Source organism: Arachis stenosperma, chromosome 4 (assembly GCF_014773155.1).
Source record: "Arachis stenosperma cultivar V10309 chromosome 4, arast.V10309.gnm1.PFL2, whole genome shotgun sequence".
NCBI classification, from domain to species: domain Eukaryota; kingdom Viridiplantae; phylum Streptophyta; class Magnoliopsida; order Fabales; family Fabaceae; genus Arachis; species Arachis stenosperma.
In genome coordinates, this window is record NC_080380.1 from 9,279,741 (window position 1) to 9,294,544 (window position 14,804).

Genomic DNA, 14,804 nt, shown 5'->3' on the forward strand with positions numbered 1-14,804 from the left:
AGGATCAATGAAAGATCTAATTTGTTATTATTTTTGTTTTTGATTGTTAATAAATATAATAGATTAATGATCAATAAATAATTTATAAAATAAAAAATAACTTTTATAATTAAATAAAATATATGAGATTAATTTATAATTAAAGTTAGAATAGAACTATTTAGTAGTTATTAAAAAACTTAAAAAATATATTTTGTTATAGACCATTTAATAATCCAAACATTTTGGACCATCGAAACCGGTGCCTTGATATTATGTACATTATTTTGTTAAAGCCCAAAGACACACAACTAATAAAACAACCCAAGAACACTGGTCCACAGGCCTCCGACCTCCGACTAGCATAGGATTCATTTGGCGGCGTCGCAGCGAAACCGCCGGTGGAGGCGAAGGAAGGGTCTCTTGGGCAATTTGGTAATATCACTTTTTAAATCCAAAATTTCTTGGATTTTGAAGGAATCGGAACCCAACTTCAGAAGGAATTCAATTGCATGATAGTTTGCGAGATTTTCAGCAACTAAAAATGCAGGCCATGGATAAGGTTACGGAAGAGGTGGAGAAGGTGAAGAAGGAATGGGACGAGACTTGCAGGAAGACGCAAGAGCACATCACCGAGATCGCACAGTACGGCCGATCTGGCAGGCCCAACGACCAAGAGCAGAACTCGCTTCCCAGATTGAACGCCATTGCTCAGGATGGTTTGGCTCTACTTTCTTCTTTGATCTTCAAGCTCGATCTCCTCGCTCCGCAGTTGCCAACTGATTCAGAGGTCCAATCTGCTCGCGATTCGCTTGAATCATGGAAAACCCTCATTCAAACGTACACTCGCGCACTCTCTGTGTGGATTTGTTTTTGTTTGATTTATGCGTTGAATTCCAATAAGTTGCTTGCAATTTTTTGTTTTCCAGTTTGCGATTGAATCTGAGGAATGCAAATATGCAAGCAAAGGCTAATATGCGGAAAGCTGCTCAGGAGGAGGTAATATATTTAACTTTTTTCTTTCTTTCTTTTGTTTTCAATTTTTTCTGTTGTTACACTGTTTTTGCTACTCAAATGAAGCGATATTTGGAGAATGTTGACTTTGTGATGAATTGAAGATATTATTTATTTAATTATTCAATTTTATAGTGCGTGTTTAATTATTTACTTATATAGTGTGATGTTCTGCATTTTGGAAATTGCATGTGTGTGTGTTTTGCTATTTGATTATTTGGAATGTAATGTGAGGGCTTCTGGTTTCATATGATGTAGAGAGCACTGCTTCTAGGTGGGGGAGAGGAGTCCACGGCTCGAAGACGCAACTTACAGTATGTCTATGTTGCTATCATTAGCTGCGGTCAATTATGCTTTTCTTGTATTTATCATTCGATGCCATCTCGTTGGAAGTTCAGTTTGCAAGTTGCTGGGATTATGTATTATAGTTCTAAATACCTGATTTTCTTCCAGGACAAAAGCTGGAATGACATCTGCTGCAGAGAGCATCACTGAGAGCCTTCGTCGAACTCGTCAATTGATGGCTCAGGTTAGTAGCTAAGGCAACATAATTTTGTAGACATAGATTTACTTTTTTTTAGCTCCCTAGTTGTATTATAATGTTTCTTGGTCATTATCTTATTCTGTCATTGTTCTTTGCGTCTTCATGTAGGAAGTTGAAAGAAGCACAAGCACACTAATGACTCTTGGTGGGTACATTTACCTCCCTCTTGAGCTGACTGTTGATATTTTTCGCCCATGATTTTTATAGTTCAACTTTATGATTATGCTCTTTCTTTTTCCCATCAAGTGGTGAATATGAGAACTGAGAAGCATATGAAAACAAAGGGGAGAAAAATGCATAAAATGATTTTAAACTGGCTAAATAATTTAACACAAACCAATTAAGATCTAGCATAAGTACATATTTCGTTAAACATGAAGAAATCATGGAAACATCTAAGTTACCTATCCTACCTATGTACATTAAATTGTGTTGAACTAGTTAAGGTTATATAAATTTCCTAGAAAGTTTAACAAGTAATTGTGTCAGAATTTATTTAAATTTTCTGTGACTGTATTTCAAAATGCGGGGGTGCAGTTGGAGTTTGCTGAAGTTTAAGTTCATATTGTCATTATAAATTTTGTAATGTTGGAAGAGAACTGTTGCCAGATTTACTTTCCTGGTGATATTAAACATTTATTTAACTAATATGTTAGGCTTTATGTGAGAGTGAAGAAGAAAGTAAAGGGAAAGGTATTCAGGGTTAGTAGGTAAGGAGTTAGAACGAAGGAATAAGATGGTTGTCTATATCTTGTATAGATGTTTAAGAGAAAACAGTAGAGAGGTTGAGTGTATAAACCCGAATTTTGAGTAAATTTTGAGGATATCTTAATATGATTCCAATAAGGTCAGTAACTTCACAGATTTGCATATTCACCTCTGGCCTTTATTAGAAAACAAGGTTCTTGGCTAACATATAATCTGATTACAAAATTTTAAACTTTGTGTCAATTTCTTGCATCACAGTTTTGAGCACTATTTAACCAAGTCCCTTTAATTTTGACACTACCAAATATCAATAACTTTGTTTTACAGTTCTGAATTAGCTTGAGCTTCTCATATACATAAGTCACATACTACATCGCAGCTTTCTTCTCTCTAATAGGAGTATGACTATATGCATTATAATATCTGTTGTTTTTTCTGTCTTTCATCTCCTTTGAGGTATCCTTTAAAGATGCTGTTCTAACTCAAATGCTTGTTAGAATTTCAATTGAATGATATTTGTTATAACTTGATGAATTGAAGTGACCATACTGTTTTGAGAAATATGATCATGAGCAGTGTGAATAACACTGTTCTGGAAATTTGTTTTGCAAAATTGTTTCGATATATAGATGAATCAACTGGAGTATTGAGAAAGGCTGAAAGTGAATATAAAGGGCACCGCTCCCTGTTGATGAGAACACGGAATTTGCTCTCCACAATGCAACGTCAAGATGTTTTGGACAGGTATGGAAATAAAAAAAGGAAAATGAATTATATACTCCATTGGCTTCGTTTAGTCTTCTTCGATCCTGATGGATTACCTTGTGTTTTTCACAGGATTATAATGGCGGTTGGCTTTTTATTATTCTCCCTTGCTGTTCTTTATGTTGTTTCCAAGCGGATCGGACTGCTCACGTTGCAGAGAAAGGTTACTGAAGCCATAAAGGCTGGTATGGCTGGGAAGGCGGAACTTAGACCACAAGATATTGTTGATAAAATAAATATTAATCATGTTCGTAATATGGAGGCTCCTATAGATCAAAGAATACACGATGAACTTTGATGCATTTCTAAGGAGCAATAGCATGTTGTCCAGGGTTGTTAGAATATGCATTTCTGATGTTAACTAGGAAGCTTTAACGTTTATCTTAATATAATTCCTTTTGTTCATGTTAGAGTCTAGAGGCCTTTGAGCATGAGAAACTTGTCAATAGTGTGAAAGTATGTATAGATTGTTGGAGAAATAAGAAAACAGTTAACCACTTGTTAAAATGTTGAGAGCTTATATTTAAATCTCAATCGAGACTTTACCACATAGGAGATCAAACTAAGGTATAGTATATGGTGGTCTTATGAATTATGATAACTAGTGAATCTAACATAATCAAACACGGCCTAGTAGTGATTTTTTATTTAAATAAATAAAAACTTTCATTGTTTCCAGACTATGTAAATATAAAAGGAGTTGTGAACATAGCATTTTGTAACACCTTATTGCAATAAAAAAAAAGCTTCACATTTTGCAATATTTTATTGCAAAATAATCTCAATTTCATAATACAGTTTCTAGTAGTTGATTAAATACCCATTAATTAAATAATAAAAAAAGGAAAGAAAGCATAGTATTAGTAATTGTAGTTTGTAGGTAATAAAGTAGAAATAATGTGTTAAAATTAATAAAAAATATTATTCATACATCAAACACAATTGACATCTGTTATAAAAATATGGTTATTTCTAATTAATTATATATTTAAATTATTTTTTAACTAATAAAATAAAATGGTGTCAAAAAATACCAGTATTTTATTGTTAAAAAAATATTGGTAAAAAAGTTATTTATTATAAACTGCGTAGATGTAAGGGGATTGAAAATTAATCTATTCAACTTTTAACATATCTCCTTGTTTTCGTTCTTATTTTTAACTGTGGGAGTTTGGGACCGCAAAGCAGAGAGAAGAGGGGGGAAGAGGCTATGTGAAGTGGATGAGGCAAGAAGGAAAGTCTGTGGTGTGCTGTGGCCATAGACAGAGACAGAGAACACACAGATGATGGCAGAAGTCGGTGACCACAATAGCAACACCACCACATGTGCTGCAGTTCTCAACTCCGTACTCTCTTTCCCCAATTCTTCCTTTTTCTTAGGTTTTTCGTTTTCCTGTGCTTTCGTTGCTTCAATATTGAACATATATGCCCATTTCCCAATTTGATTTTTCATCCCACTTACTTTGCTCACCCTTAATTCGACGTTGAATGTGATTATATTATGTTTGATAACTAATGTTCAATATGTGCTATCTTGGACCCTTTTGATTTCTTGCTAGCTTAGATGCTTCAGCTTATATCATTACTAGCAATTAGTATCAGTTTTAAGTAGACCTGAGAAAATACATGTATTCTGTTCATGGTTTAGGGTTTAGGTTTACTTTGGCTTTTTGACCTTTTCGGTATATTTCAAGGTGCAAGAACTTGGATAAGGTATTAGGTAGCCTAGATAAAGATCAAACCTCCAACATCGTCATCACATCCCGAGCTAAGAGATTCGAGCCAGTGCTGGTTAAGTTGCATGCTCATTGGCCGGAACCGGAAGAAATGAAATATCTCTTAAAGATGCTTGAGCTACAATCTTAGTCAATTTGTGTTTTTTCACTTTACTAACAAACTTTGTCACTATGAGAAATTAAATAGATATTGGGCTTCCTAGCATGGGATGAAATGTTGCTTAACAGCTTTAAGCATTGCAGTGTAAGATTGAATGCGCTTTTGATGTCAGAGAATCTAGTAATCCTGTATTGTTGATTAAGTTTGTTAGCTTATTGATTTTGTTTGACAATGTGCTAGATGGAAGAGACCTCCTTTTGCTGTGAACAATTGCCAGAGGGTGAATGCATTGAGGCTCAGAAAGAAGAAGACAGTTCACTAGTTGAGTTGGATTGTCGAAATGCCTTTTCTGAAGGAAGAAAGGAGTTCGTCACACCTGCTGTCGGAATGGAGTTTGAGTCTTATGATGATGCTTACAATTATTATATCTGCTATGCCAAGGAAGTCGGATTTCGTGTAAGGGTGAAGAATTCATGGTTCAAGCGAAACAGCAGAGAAAAATATGGTGCAGTGCTTTGCTGTAGCAGTCAGGGTTTCAAAAGAATAAAGGATGTTAACCACATGAGGAAAGAAACAAGAACTGGTTGTCCTGCAATGATAAGGATGAGGTTGATGGACTCTCAGAGGTGGAGGATACTCGAGGTCACACTTGAACACAACCACATGTTAGGTTCTAAGATACACAAATCAGTTAAGAAGATGGGAACTGGAACCAAAAAGAAGTCATTGCCGAGTTCAAATGCTGAAGTGCACACGGTTAAGTTATACCGTGCACTTGTGATAGATGCAGGAGGTAATTCTAGTGCAATCTCAAATGCTAGAGAAGACAGAACTTTGTCGGAATTTTGTAATAGGTTGAACCTTAAAAGGGGTGACACACAAGCCATTTATAATTACCTGTGTCGTATGCAATTGACTAATCCTAACTTCTTTTACTTGATGGATTTCAATGATGAAGGACATTTGAGGAATGCATTTTGGGCGGATTCTAGGTCCAGGGCTGCATGTGGTTATTTTGGTGATGTTATTTACTTTGACAACACTTATTTGTCAAGCAAATATGAAATCCCTCTCGTGGCTTTTGTTGGAATAAATCATCACGGGCAATCAGTATTACTTGGTTGTGGTCTACTTGCAGGTGAAACAATAGAATCTTATGTATGGTTGTTCAGAGCATGGATTACATCTCTGTCTGGTTGTTCTCCCCAAACTATTATCACCGATAAGTGCAAGGTTTTGCAAAGTGCCATTGCAGAAGTTTTTCCCCAATCTCTCCACCGTTTTGGTTTGCCATTAATCATGAAAAAAGTACCAGAAAAATTGGGAGGGTTGCGCAACTATGATATGATTAGGAAAGAACTGATTAAAGCAATTTATGAGACATTGAAAATGAATGAATTTGAATCAGCATGGGCATTCATGGTTCAACGTTTTGGAGTTGGTGATCACGAATGGCTTCGTTCTCTATATGAAGATCGGAATTGTTGGGCACCGGTATATGTGAAGGATACATTTTTTGCCGGAATGTCTGCAACACGACCTGGTGAAAGCTTTACTCCATTTTTTGATAGATTTGTGCACAAACAGACTCCTTTAAAGGAGTTTCTTGATAAGTATGAACTAGCTCTCCACAAGAAGCACAAGGAAGAGGCTCTTGCAGACATAGAATCAAGAAGCTCAACCCCCTTGCTGAAAACTAGATGTTCTTTTGAATTGCAGCTCTCTAGAATGTACACTAGGCAAATGTTCTTGAAGTTCCAATTTGAGGTGGAAGAAATGTACTCTTGTTTCGGAACAACACAGTTACACGTGGATGGTCCGGTCATAATTTTCTTGGTCAAGGAGCGTGTCTTGTGTGAAGGAAATCGGCGCGAGATTAGGGACTTTGAAGTTCTGTACAGTAGGACAGCAGGCGAAGTTCGCTGCATCTGTAGTTGCTTTAATTTTTATGGATATTTATGCCGGCACGCATTGTGTGTGCTAAATTTCAATGGCGTGGAGGAGATACCTTCCAGATACATTCTTTCAAGGTGGAAGAAAGATTACAAGCGCCTTCATATTCCTGATCATAACACTGGTGTTCCTGATGATATTGACCATTCTCAATGGTCTAATCAGTTATTTAGAAGTGCCTTGCAAGTTGTTGAGGAAGGGACAGTTTCTGTGGACCAATACAATGTAGCTTTGCATGCTATTGAAGAATCACTAAATAAGGTTCATGATGTAGAATATAGGCAGATATAACTTCCTAGTTCCAACCCACCTTTTTCAATTAGAGTTATGTATGTTAACTTGTATATTTCTACCTGCTTAGAGTTGTTTAACTTTGATCTAGAGAGTTGTGTATAGCTAAGATTAAGATGATTTTTGGGTCAAACCCGATGTAACTTTCTCATGTAATTTTCTGCAACATCCTGATCAATCTAATTTTTATTTTATTTTATTGTTTTTGGGTAGATTTCAGCATTTTTTTTCTTTACATGGTGACATATTGTATGGTTTTGTAAAGTGAATCAAATTCCTAAAATCATTAGACCTTAGTTCCCCCCCTGTTGCATGTCACAAGCATTCAAAGTTGCCAAGTATAAACCATCGATCATTTTGGTCCTTCAATAAAATGCACCAAATATACAGAAAATATTTTAAATATTAGATTTCGATGTGTTTTTTTTTTTAAAAGTTTGGTTACTCACACAATAATGTCTTTATATCAAGCTATCATCTAAGATATTATTACATATTCTATTAAATAATTTAATTAAATATATCAAACGATTAAGTTGTTTCCGTATGACTTTAAAATTATGAGTTCAAAGTAAAAACAGAGTAAAAAGGAGTAATAATAAAGTTTGCTTCTTTTATGTAGAGAGAGAGAGAGAGAGAGAGAGAATCATGGCGCAACATGATGACCTCAGCGCGCCACCGCGGCCGCTGCCACCGTCTCCATCTCCCACTAAGACCGATCCGCGTGCAATTCACGGACGGGCTATAAAATCAGTTGCAACCGACAATGCGACATTCAACAATCTGGTAACGCTTTACTCGAAATTGGAGAGTTTGGCGTCCTACTCTGTCCGCGTGTTCAGCCAAATCCGGAGTCCCAACATTGTGTCATGGACCGCACTTGTCTCTGCCCACTCCAATACCCTCCTCGCCCTCCGTTACTTCGTTTCCATGCTTCGCCACCCAACACTCCCCAACAATCGCACCCTTGCCTCCCTCTTCCGCACCTCAGCTGCACTCTCTGCCCTCCCCTTTGCCCTTTCCCTCCACTCCCTCTCCCTCAAGCTCGCCCTTTCCAGTGATCCTTTTGCCGGTTCTGCGCTACTCAGTTTTTACTTCAAGTGCCGTATGCCGCACCACGGACACAAGGTATTCGATGAAATACCTGATAGAGATAGTGTTTGTTATTCCGCTATGATCGTGGGTCTAGCTCAGAATTCCCGCTCTGTGGATGCGCTTCTGGTTTTGGCTGACATGAGGCATCATGGTTTTGCATCCACAGAGCATAGCGTTTCGGGGGGTCTGCGTGCTGCTGCTGAGCTGGCAGCATTGGAGCAGTGTAGAATGATACACGGGCATGCGGTTGTTGCTGGGTTTGATTCAAATGTGGTGGTGGGCAGTGCTCTGGTTGATGGTTATGGTAAAGCCGGCGTTGTTGAGAATGCAAGGCAGGTTTTTGAGGAAAATTTGGCTTGGATGAATTTAGTGGGTTGGAATGCTATGATGGCCGGTTATGCCCAGCAAGGAGATCATAAATCTACTTCCGAACTGTTTGATTCAATGGAATGCCAAGGACTGGTGCCGGATGAGTATAGTTTTCTGGCAATGTTGACAGCACTCTATAATGCTGGAATGTTTCTTGAGGCTGATCAGTGGTTGACAAGGATGAAAGTGGATTATGGTTTGCAGCCAACTCTGGTGCATTATACTTGCTTGGTAGGTGCAATGGCCCGTGCTGGGCACTTGGAACAGGCAGAGAGGGTAGCATTGACAATGCCATATGAGCCAGATGCTGCAGTTTGGCGAGCCTTGTTGTCAGCTTGTGCTTTTCATGGTGAAGCCGATAAGGCTTGGTCTATGGCCAGGAGGCTTTTGGAACTTGAACCGCTTGATGACTCGGCTTATGTTATTGTTGCCAATGTGTTGTCAGCTGCAGGAAGGTGGGATGATGTTGCAGAATTGAGGAAAATGTTGAGAGATCGGAGGGTGAAGAAACAAGGAGGGAGGAGTTGGATTGAAATTCAGGGAAAAGTACATGTTTTTGCAGCAGGGGACTGGAAGCATGAGAAATCCGCGGAAATTTATCGCAAGTTACAAGAGATCATGGGGGAGATTGAGAAATTGGGATATGTTCCAATTTGGGATGAGTTGTTGCACAATGTGGAGGAAGAAAGGAGAAAGGAGGCTCTTTGGCATCACAGCGAGAAGTTGGCAGTGGCATTTGGTGTGTTATGTGGGTCTGCACCACCAGGAAAGCCATTGAGAATTGTGAAGAATTTGAGGATTTGTAAGGATTGTCATGAAGCTTTTAAGTATATGACCAGAATTTTAGAGAGGGAAATTATTGTGAGGGATGTTAACAGATACCACAGATTTGTTGATGGTAATTGTACTTGTAGAGATATATGGTAGCACCTAAGATGAATACATACCCAAATTAATCTCCTAAAGATCACTTATTTTATAATAAGATTTGTCATTTAAAAGATTTTAAGTTAGTCATTTTAGTTTTTCCGTCACTTTCATTGCTAATAACGTCAAAATTTGTTGATATGACAAGTTATGTAACACCACAACACACATTTAGTAGTCTTAATTGACGGCTAAGTTTATGAAATTAAATCAAATCAATCCCAAATTAAGGGATTCCAATGCCTCAAGTTCTCTCCTTAATTAGATTTTGATTTGACCTAATTTCATAAATTTATCAAGCTAATAGTCAATTAAGACTTTTATATGTTAGTTGTAGTATCACTTAATGTGTCACATTAATGAATTTTGGCGTCATAAAAAAATGACAGAAGGACTAATGCGATTAATTTAAAATCTTTAAAGTACGAATTTGATTAAAATAATTTTTTAGAGACTAATTTAAAATACTAATGATGATTGACGAATTTGACTATTTACCCGCCACGAATGATAGTATGATAGATACAAAATAGATTTGTGTGAAGCTTCTTTGTACTAGAGAGTAGAGACAAAGCGATGCAATGTTGAACAAAGGTAAGTATTAACGCTCTCCAACTTAGGCTACCATGAATACATTTATACACAAATGAAATATAGAGAAAATGCTCCAGTTCTGCTTTAGCCTCAAATTAAAGGTTACGTTGCTGAGCCACAGAATACTCCCATTTTTTGAGACAAATATTCAATTCAACTCAAATATTCCGGACTTCTATAGCCAGCAGTGCCCGATATACATGCCTTGACTGATCTAATTAGCAAATATATATGTGTGACCAAGTTGAGTTGAATATTTGTCTCAAAAAATGGGAGTATTCTGTGACTCAGCAACGTAACCTTTAATTTGAGGCTAAAGCAGAACTGGAGCATTCTCTTTATATTTCATTTGTGTATAAATGTATTCATGGTAGCCTAAGTTGGAGTATTCTCTCAAAAAATGGGAGTATTCTGTGGTTGGTCTTTAATTTTGTATCTGGTTATGGATACTTCTTTGTTTTGTAGTTGCTGGTTTTGCTTTGATTTATAGCTGGTTTTGCTTTGATTTGTAGTTGCTGGCTCCTAATTATTGCTGGTTTTGCTGGCTTTGTTTGTTGCTGAATGTTGGTGGTAGAATTTAGATATGGTCATGTTGGTAATTTTTTTATTTTTCAATGTGTTGTGGCTGGTCTTTAATTTCGTATCTGGTTATGGATACTTCTTTGTTTTGTAGTTGCTGGTTTTGCTTTGATTTGTAGTTGCTGACTCCTAATTATTGCTGGCTTTGTTTGTTGCTGAATGTTGGTGGCAGAATTTAGATATGGTCATGTTGATAATTTTTTTATTTTTCAATGTGTTGTGGCTGGTCTTTAATTTCGTATCTGATTATGGATACTTCTTTATTTTGTAGTTGCTGGTTTTGCTTTGATTTGTAGTTGCTGGCTCCTAATTATTGTTGGTTTTGCTGGCTTTGTTTGTTGCTGAATGTTGGTGGCAGAATTTAAATATGGTCATGTTAATAATTTTTTATTTTTCATTGTGCTGGTCTTTAATTTTGTTTTAATTAATAAAATTTTTATTAATTTCAGTTATGGATAATAGTATTAATCAAGAAGCAACCGCTGATAATAATGCATCTGTGAATAATAATTTGTCTGTCAATCTTCCTATTTCGAATGATGCTGCAAATACTAATCTTAATCCACCGAAGCAAATTTACAACAAGTTCTTGCAAATTTTGATGATTGATAATCATGATGTTGGGATATAATATTTAGATATGTTTTTTTACTATTTAATTTTTGAGTTTGTATTTTAATAAGATCATATAGATTTTGTTGATGATATTTTATATAGTGTTTTAAATTTCGAAGATATTTTAATATTTATACTAGACTATAATTATATTTTAGAATGTTTATTTATAATTTATTTATTATTTTATTTTAAAACGATTTTTCTAATTAAACCACCGGTTAAGCCGGTTAGACCAATAAACTAATAAATCAATAACTAGATTATTAGATTAAATTGTGATACTTATAAATATATAAATAACATTTGGGTAGATTAAGTACTGTTGTTAGAACCTTTATTTTACTGCATTGCATATTTGCATTGTGATTCAGCCTCCAGGAGCAAAGTCGAAGAGAGGGGCAAAATTGTAATTAGGCGAAAGACGAAGCAAGCAGTTTTTAGTTTTTAGCATAACAAGAGACGAGAGAAAAGAGAGGGCATAACAGGTTGTTAGAAGAAGCATGTCCATCAACACCAACAACGACCTTAACGAGAATACGGTTAGGGTGTGTTCTCCTTCTACCAACGATAAAGCCTTCTCCCTCACCACGGTAACTAACTAACTAACTACTCTATCTTCCATTTCACTTTGCCCTTTTCTTTTTCTCGTTTATTATTATTATTAGTCTTAGAAGTAAAGGAAGGGTTTGTGCTCGTTTTGGGGGGAATTTCTTGTTAGCTACTTCCTACTTAGCTCAATTAACTGTCTTGTTTTCACTGTTGAAAAGTAAAAGAGAATGATGAGTGGATCCTCATTTTCGTTCCCATGGCTTCGGATTTCTGCTGGTAGCTTTGGAATCACATTTATTAGTGGATTATGGATCATTAAATAGATCATGCTTTTGTGTATGAAAAATTCTTGTGTGTTCACGGAGATTTTAGGGTTTCTGGATATCCAGCTAGGCTCTCTATGATGTTCTCAATTTGAATGGATACTAAAGTTTGGTATATCTTGTTTTGAATTTGACAGTTTATATAATTATGTCTGATTTTTCCAGATAGATGATGGATCTCCAAACAGTGATCAGCTGCTTGAGGTTGCGGATGAGCAAAACATTCTTGTGAATGGCTGCAGTCAGTTATTTGAGATTGATGGAAGTGAACATGAGAATGGGAGGGATGAAACAACAGTGGTTGATGGTTATGGTCAAGAATCTCAAGGGAAAGGCTACCCTCCGCCGGTTGTGGGTATGGAGTTTGATACTTATGATGATGCTTACAACTATTATAATAGCTATGCTAAGGAGATTGGATTTGCTATTCGGGTTAAGTCGTCATGGACCAGACGTAACAGCAAAGAGAAGCGCGGTGCTGTGTTGTGCTGCAACTGTGAGGGCTTCAAAACACTTAAGGAAGCAAATAGCCACAGGAAAGAAACAAGAACAGGTTGTCTGGCGATGATTAGGTTGCGATCAGTGGAATCTAACAGATGGAGGGTGGATGAAGTCAAGCTTGAGCACAACCATTCATTTGATCCTGAGAGAGCACAAAACTCGAAATCACATAAGAGGACAGACGGTGGGTCGAAAAGAAAACTCGAGCCAACTCTAGATGTTGAAGTACGAACAATCAAGCTATATCGAATGCCTGTTGGGGATGCATCGGGTTATGGAAGTCCAAATTCTAATGAAGGAGGAATTAGCACCACCCTTAATTTTTCTAGGCATTTGAAACTTAGGAAAGGTGATACAGAACTTGTTTCAAACTACTTCTGCAAATGTCAACTCATAAATCCCAATTTCTTCTATGTTATGGACTTGAATGATGATGGACAACTGCGGAACATTTTTTGGATTGATTCTAGATCTAGAGCTGCATATAATTATTTTGGTGATGTGGTTGCATTTGACTCTACATGTTTGTCAAACAATTATGAGATTCCACTTGTTTCATTTGTCGGTGTTAATCACCATGGGCAGTCTATTTTACTTGGTTGTGGTCTGCTTGCAGATGAGACATTTGAAACATATAATTGGTTTTTTAGGGCGTGGCTTACATGTATGTCCGGCCGTCCTCCTCAAACTGTTCTTACAAACCAGTGCAACAAGGCCATGCAAAGTGCAATAGCGGAGGTTTTCCCGAGAGCTCACCACAGAATTTGTCTATCACAAGTCATGCAGAGTATTCTCGGATGTTTGGTACAGTTTCAGGAATACGAGGCAATTCAGATGGCATTGTCTAGAGTGATATATGAAACTAAGACAATCGATGAGTTTGAAAGGGCTTGGGATGAACTTACCCAGCATTTTGGAATAAGAAATCATGAAAAGATTCAATCCTTGTATGGTGAACGTGAGCACTGGGCTCCTGCTTACACCAAGGACACTTTTTTTGCTGGAATTTCTGATCAAGAAAAAGGTGAGTCCGTGGTACCTTTTTTTAAGGGTCATGTGCATCAGCAAACTTCGTTGAAAGAATTTTTTGAGATTTATGAATTAGTTATGGAGCAAAAGAGAAAAACTGAAGCTATTGATGATCTCAAGTCGCGAGATTCTAGTCCTTCACTGAGAACAAGGTACTACTATGAGTTGCAACTGTCCAAATTGTACACAAATGCAATGTTCAGGAAGGTCCAGGAGGAGATCGTGCTGATGTCCTCTTGTTTCGGCATCACAGAAAGTCAAACAAATGGATCTACAGTGACATACATGGTTAAAGAACGCCAAGGCGAGGAACTTGTCCAAGATGCAGGGCATGTTGAAGTCACATATGATAAAACCGGAGCAGAAGTTCGCTGCAGTTGTTGTTGCTTTAACTTCAAAGGCTATTTGTGCAGACATGCCTTGTCTATCCTCGATTATAATGGCGTGGAGGAAATTCCTTGTCAATATGTTTTGCCGAGATGGAGGAAGGACTTTAAACGATTGTATGTACCTCACCTTAGCTCTGATAATGTTGATATCACCAACCCAGTTCAGTGTTTTGATCATTTGTACAAACGGGCGATGCAAGTTGTTGAAGAAGGGATGATATCCCAAGCTCATTATATGGTTTCTTGGCAGGCTTTTAAAGAGTCTTTGAATAAGATTCGCCTTGTATCAGATAAAATTGAGTAATTTAATCAAGAATAATACATATCAAATGTTGTGCATAATTTGTTATCCATTTCTTCAATTACACACACAGATGGTTCTTTAGTTGTGTTCAGGCAAAGTTTGCGAAAATTATGCGACTTTGTAGAATGTGTTTCCGGTAGCCTAGTCTGGCCAGACAGTTGTTGCATGTCAATTTCAGCAAAAGATAACAACAGCTGCTGCTCATGGATCTGTTAATTTGTCTGATTTTTGTATGCAGATAGCATTTTTGTTTTTGATAAAGTGATACTTCTGAGCCAATATCAACCTCCTGCTAAAAGTGCATTTAGATTTTTCAAGTTTATTCCAACCCATTTATTTTCAGTTGCACTTTTTGCCTTTTTATCTACAAAAGTTTAAGCTTCTCTTTTACATCACTTAATCTCCCATCTAAGTTTTATAACTCCTTTAATTGAGTA

General features: G+C 36.9%; 3 protein-coding genes across 3 annotated transcripts; all 3 read left to right on the forward strand.

The window, feature by feature from the left end:
- Positions 1 to 293: 293 nt before the first annotated feature.
- LOC130973189 (uncharacterized) lies at positions 294 to 3,507 on the forward strand. Its single transcript, XM_057897628.1, has 7 exons — positions 294 to 819; positions 909 to 978; positions 1,252 to 1,307; positions 1,447 to 1,522; positions 1,646 to 1,682; positions 2,875 to 2,989; positions 3,083 to 3,507. The coding sequence occupies exons 1-7, from the start codon at positions 524 to 526 to the stop codon at positions 3,306 to 3,308; spliced, it is 876 nt and encodes a 291-aa protein (XP_057753611.1). The 5' UTR covers positions 294 to 523; the 3' UTR covers positions 3,309 to 3,507.
- A 641-nt stretch (positions 3,508 to 4,148) lies between these two features.
- On the forward strand, positions 4,149 to 14,654 carry LOC130974560 (uncharacterized). Its single transcript, XM_057899431.1, has 5 exons — positions 4,149 to 4,356; positions 5,087 to 7,080; positions 7,672 to 9,452; positions 11,104 to 11,273; positions 12,310 to 14,654. The coding sequence occupies exons 1-5, from the start codon at positions 4,294 to 4,296 to the stop codon at positions 14,365 to 14,367; spliced, it is 6,066 nt and encodes a 2,021-aa protein (XP_057755414.1). The 5' UTR covers positions 4,149 to 4,293; the 3' UTR covers positions 14,368 to 14,654.
- Positions 7,695 to 9,575, forward strand: LOC130976169 (pentatricopeptide repeat-containing protein At4g33170-like). Its single transcript, XM_057900944.1, has one exon. The coding sequence runs from the start codon at positions 7,739 to 7,741 to the stop codon at positions 9,479 to 9,481; it is 1,743 nt and encodes a 580-aa protein (XP_057756927.1). The 5' UTR covers positions 7,695 to 7,738; the 3' UTR covers positions 9,482 to 9,575.
- Positions 14,655 to 14,804: the final 150 nt, after the last annotated feature.

Bases quoted from the DNA above. Each gene is read 5' to 3' on its own strand.
- LOC130973189 (XM_057897628.1), top strand. From the start codon at position 524: ATGCAGGCCATGGATAAGGTTACGGAAGAGGTGGAGAAGGTGAAGAAG. The intron at 1,308-1,446 runs GTATGTCTATGT...ATTTTCTTCCAG, and splicing joins GCTCGAAGACGCAACTTACA to GACAAAAGCTGGAATGACAT. The intron at 2,990-3,082 runs GTATGGAAATAA...TGTTTTTCACAG, and splicing joins CGTCAAGATGTTTTGGACAG to GATTATAATGGCGGTTGGCT.
- LOC130974560 (XM_057899431.1), top strand. From the start codon at position 4,294: ATGATGGCAGAAGTCGGTGACCACAATAGCAACACCACCACATGTGCT. The intron at 4,357-5,086 runs GTACTCTCTTTC...ACAATGTGCTAG, and splicing joins GTGCTGCAGTTCTCAACTCC to ATGGAAGAGACCTCCTTTTG. The intron at 11,274-12,309 runs GTTGGGATATAA...TGATTTTTCCAG, and splicing joins TGATGATTGATAATCATGAT to ATAGATGATGGATCTCCAAA.
- LOC130976169 (XM_057900944.1), top strand. From the start codon at position 7,739: ATGGCGCAACATGATGACCTCAGCGCGCCACCGCGGCCGCTGCCACCG.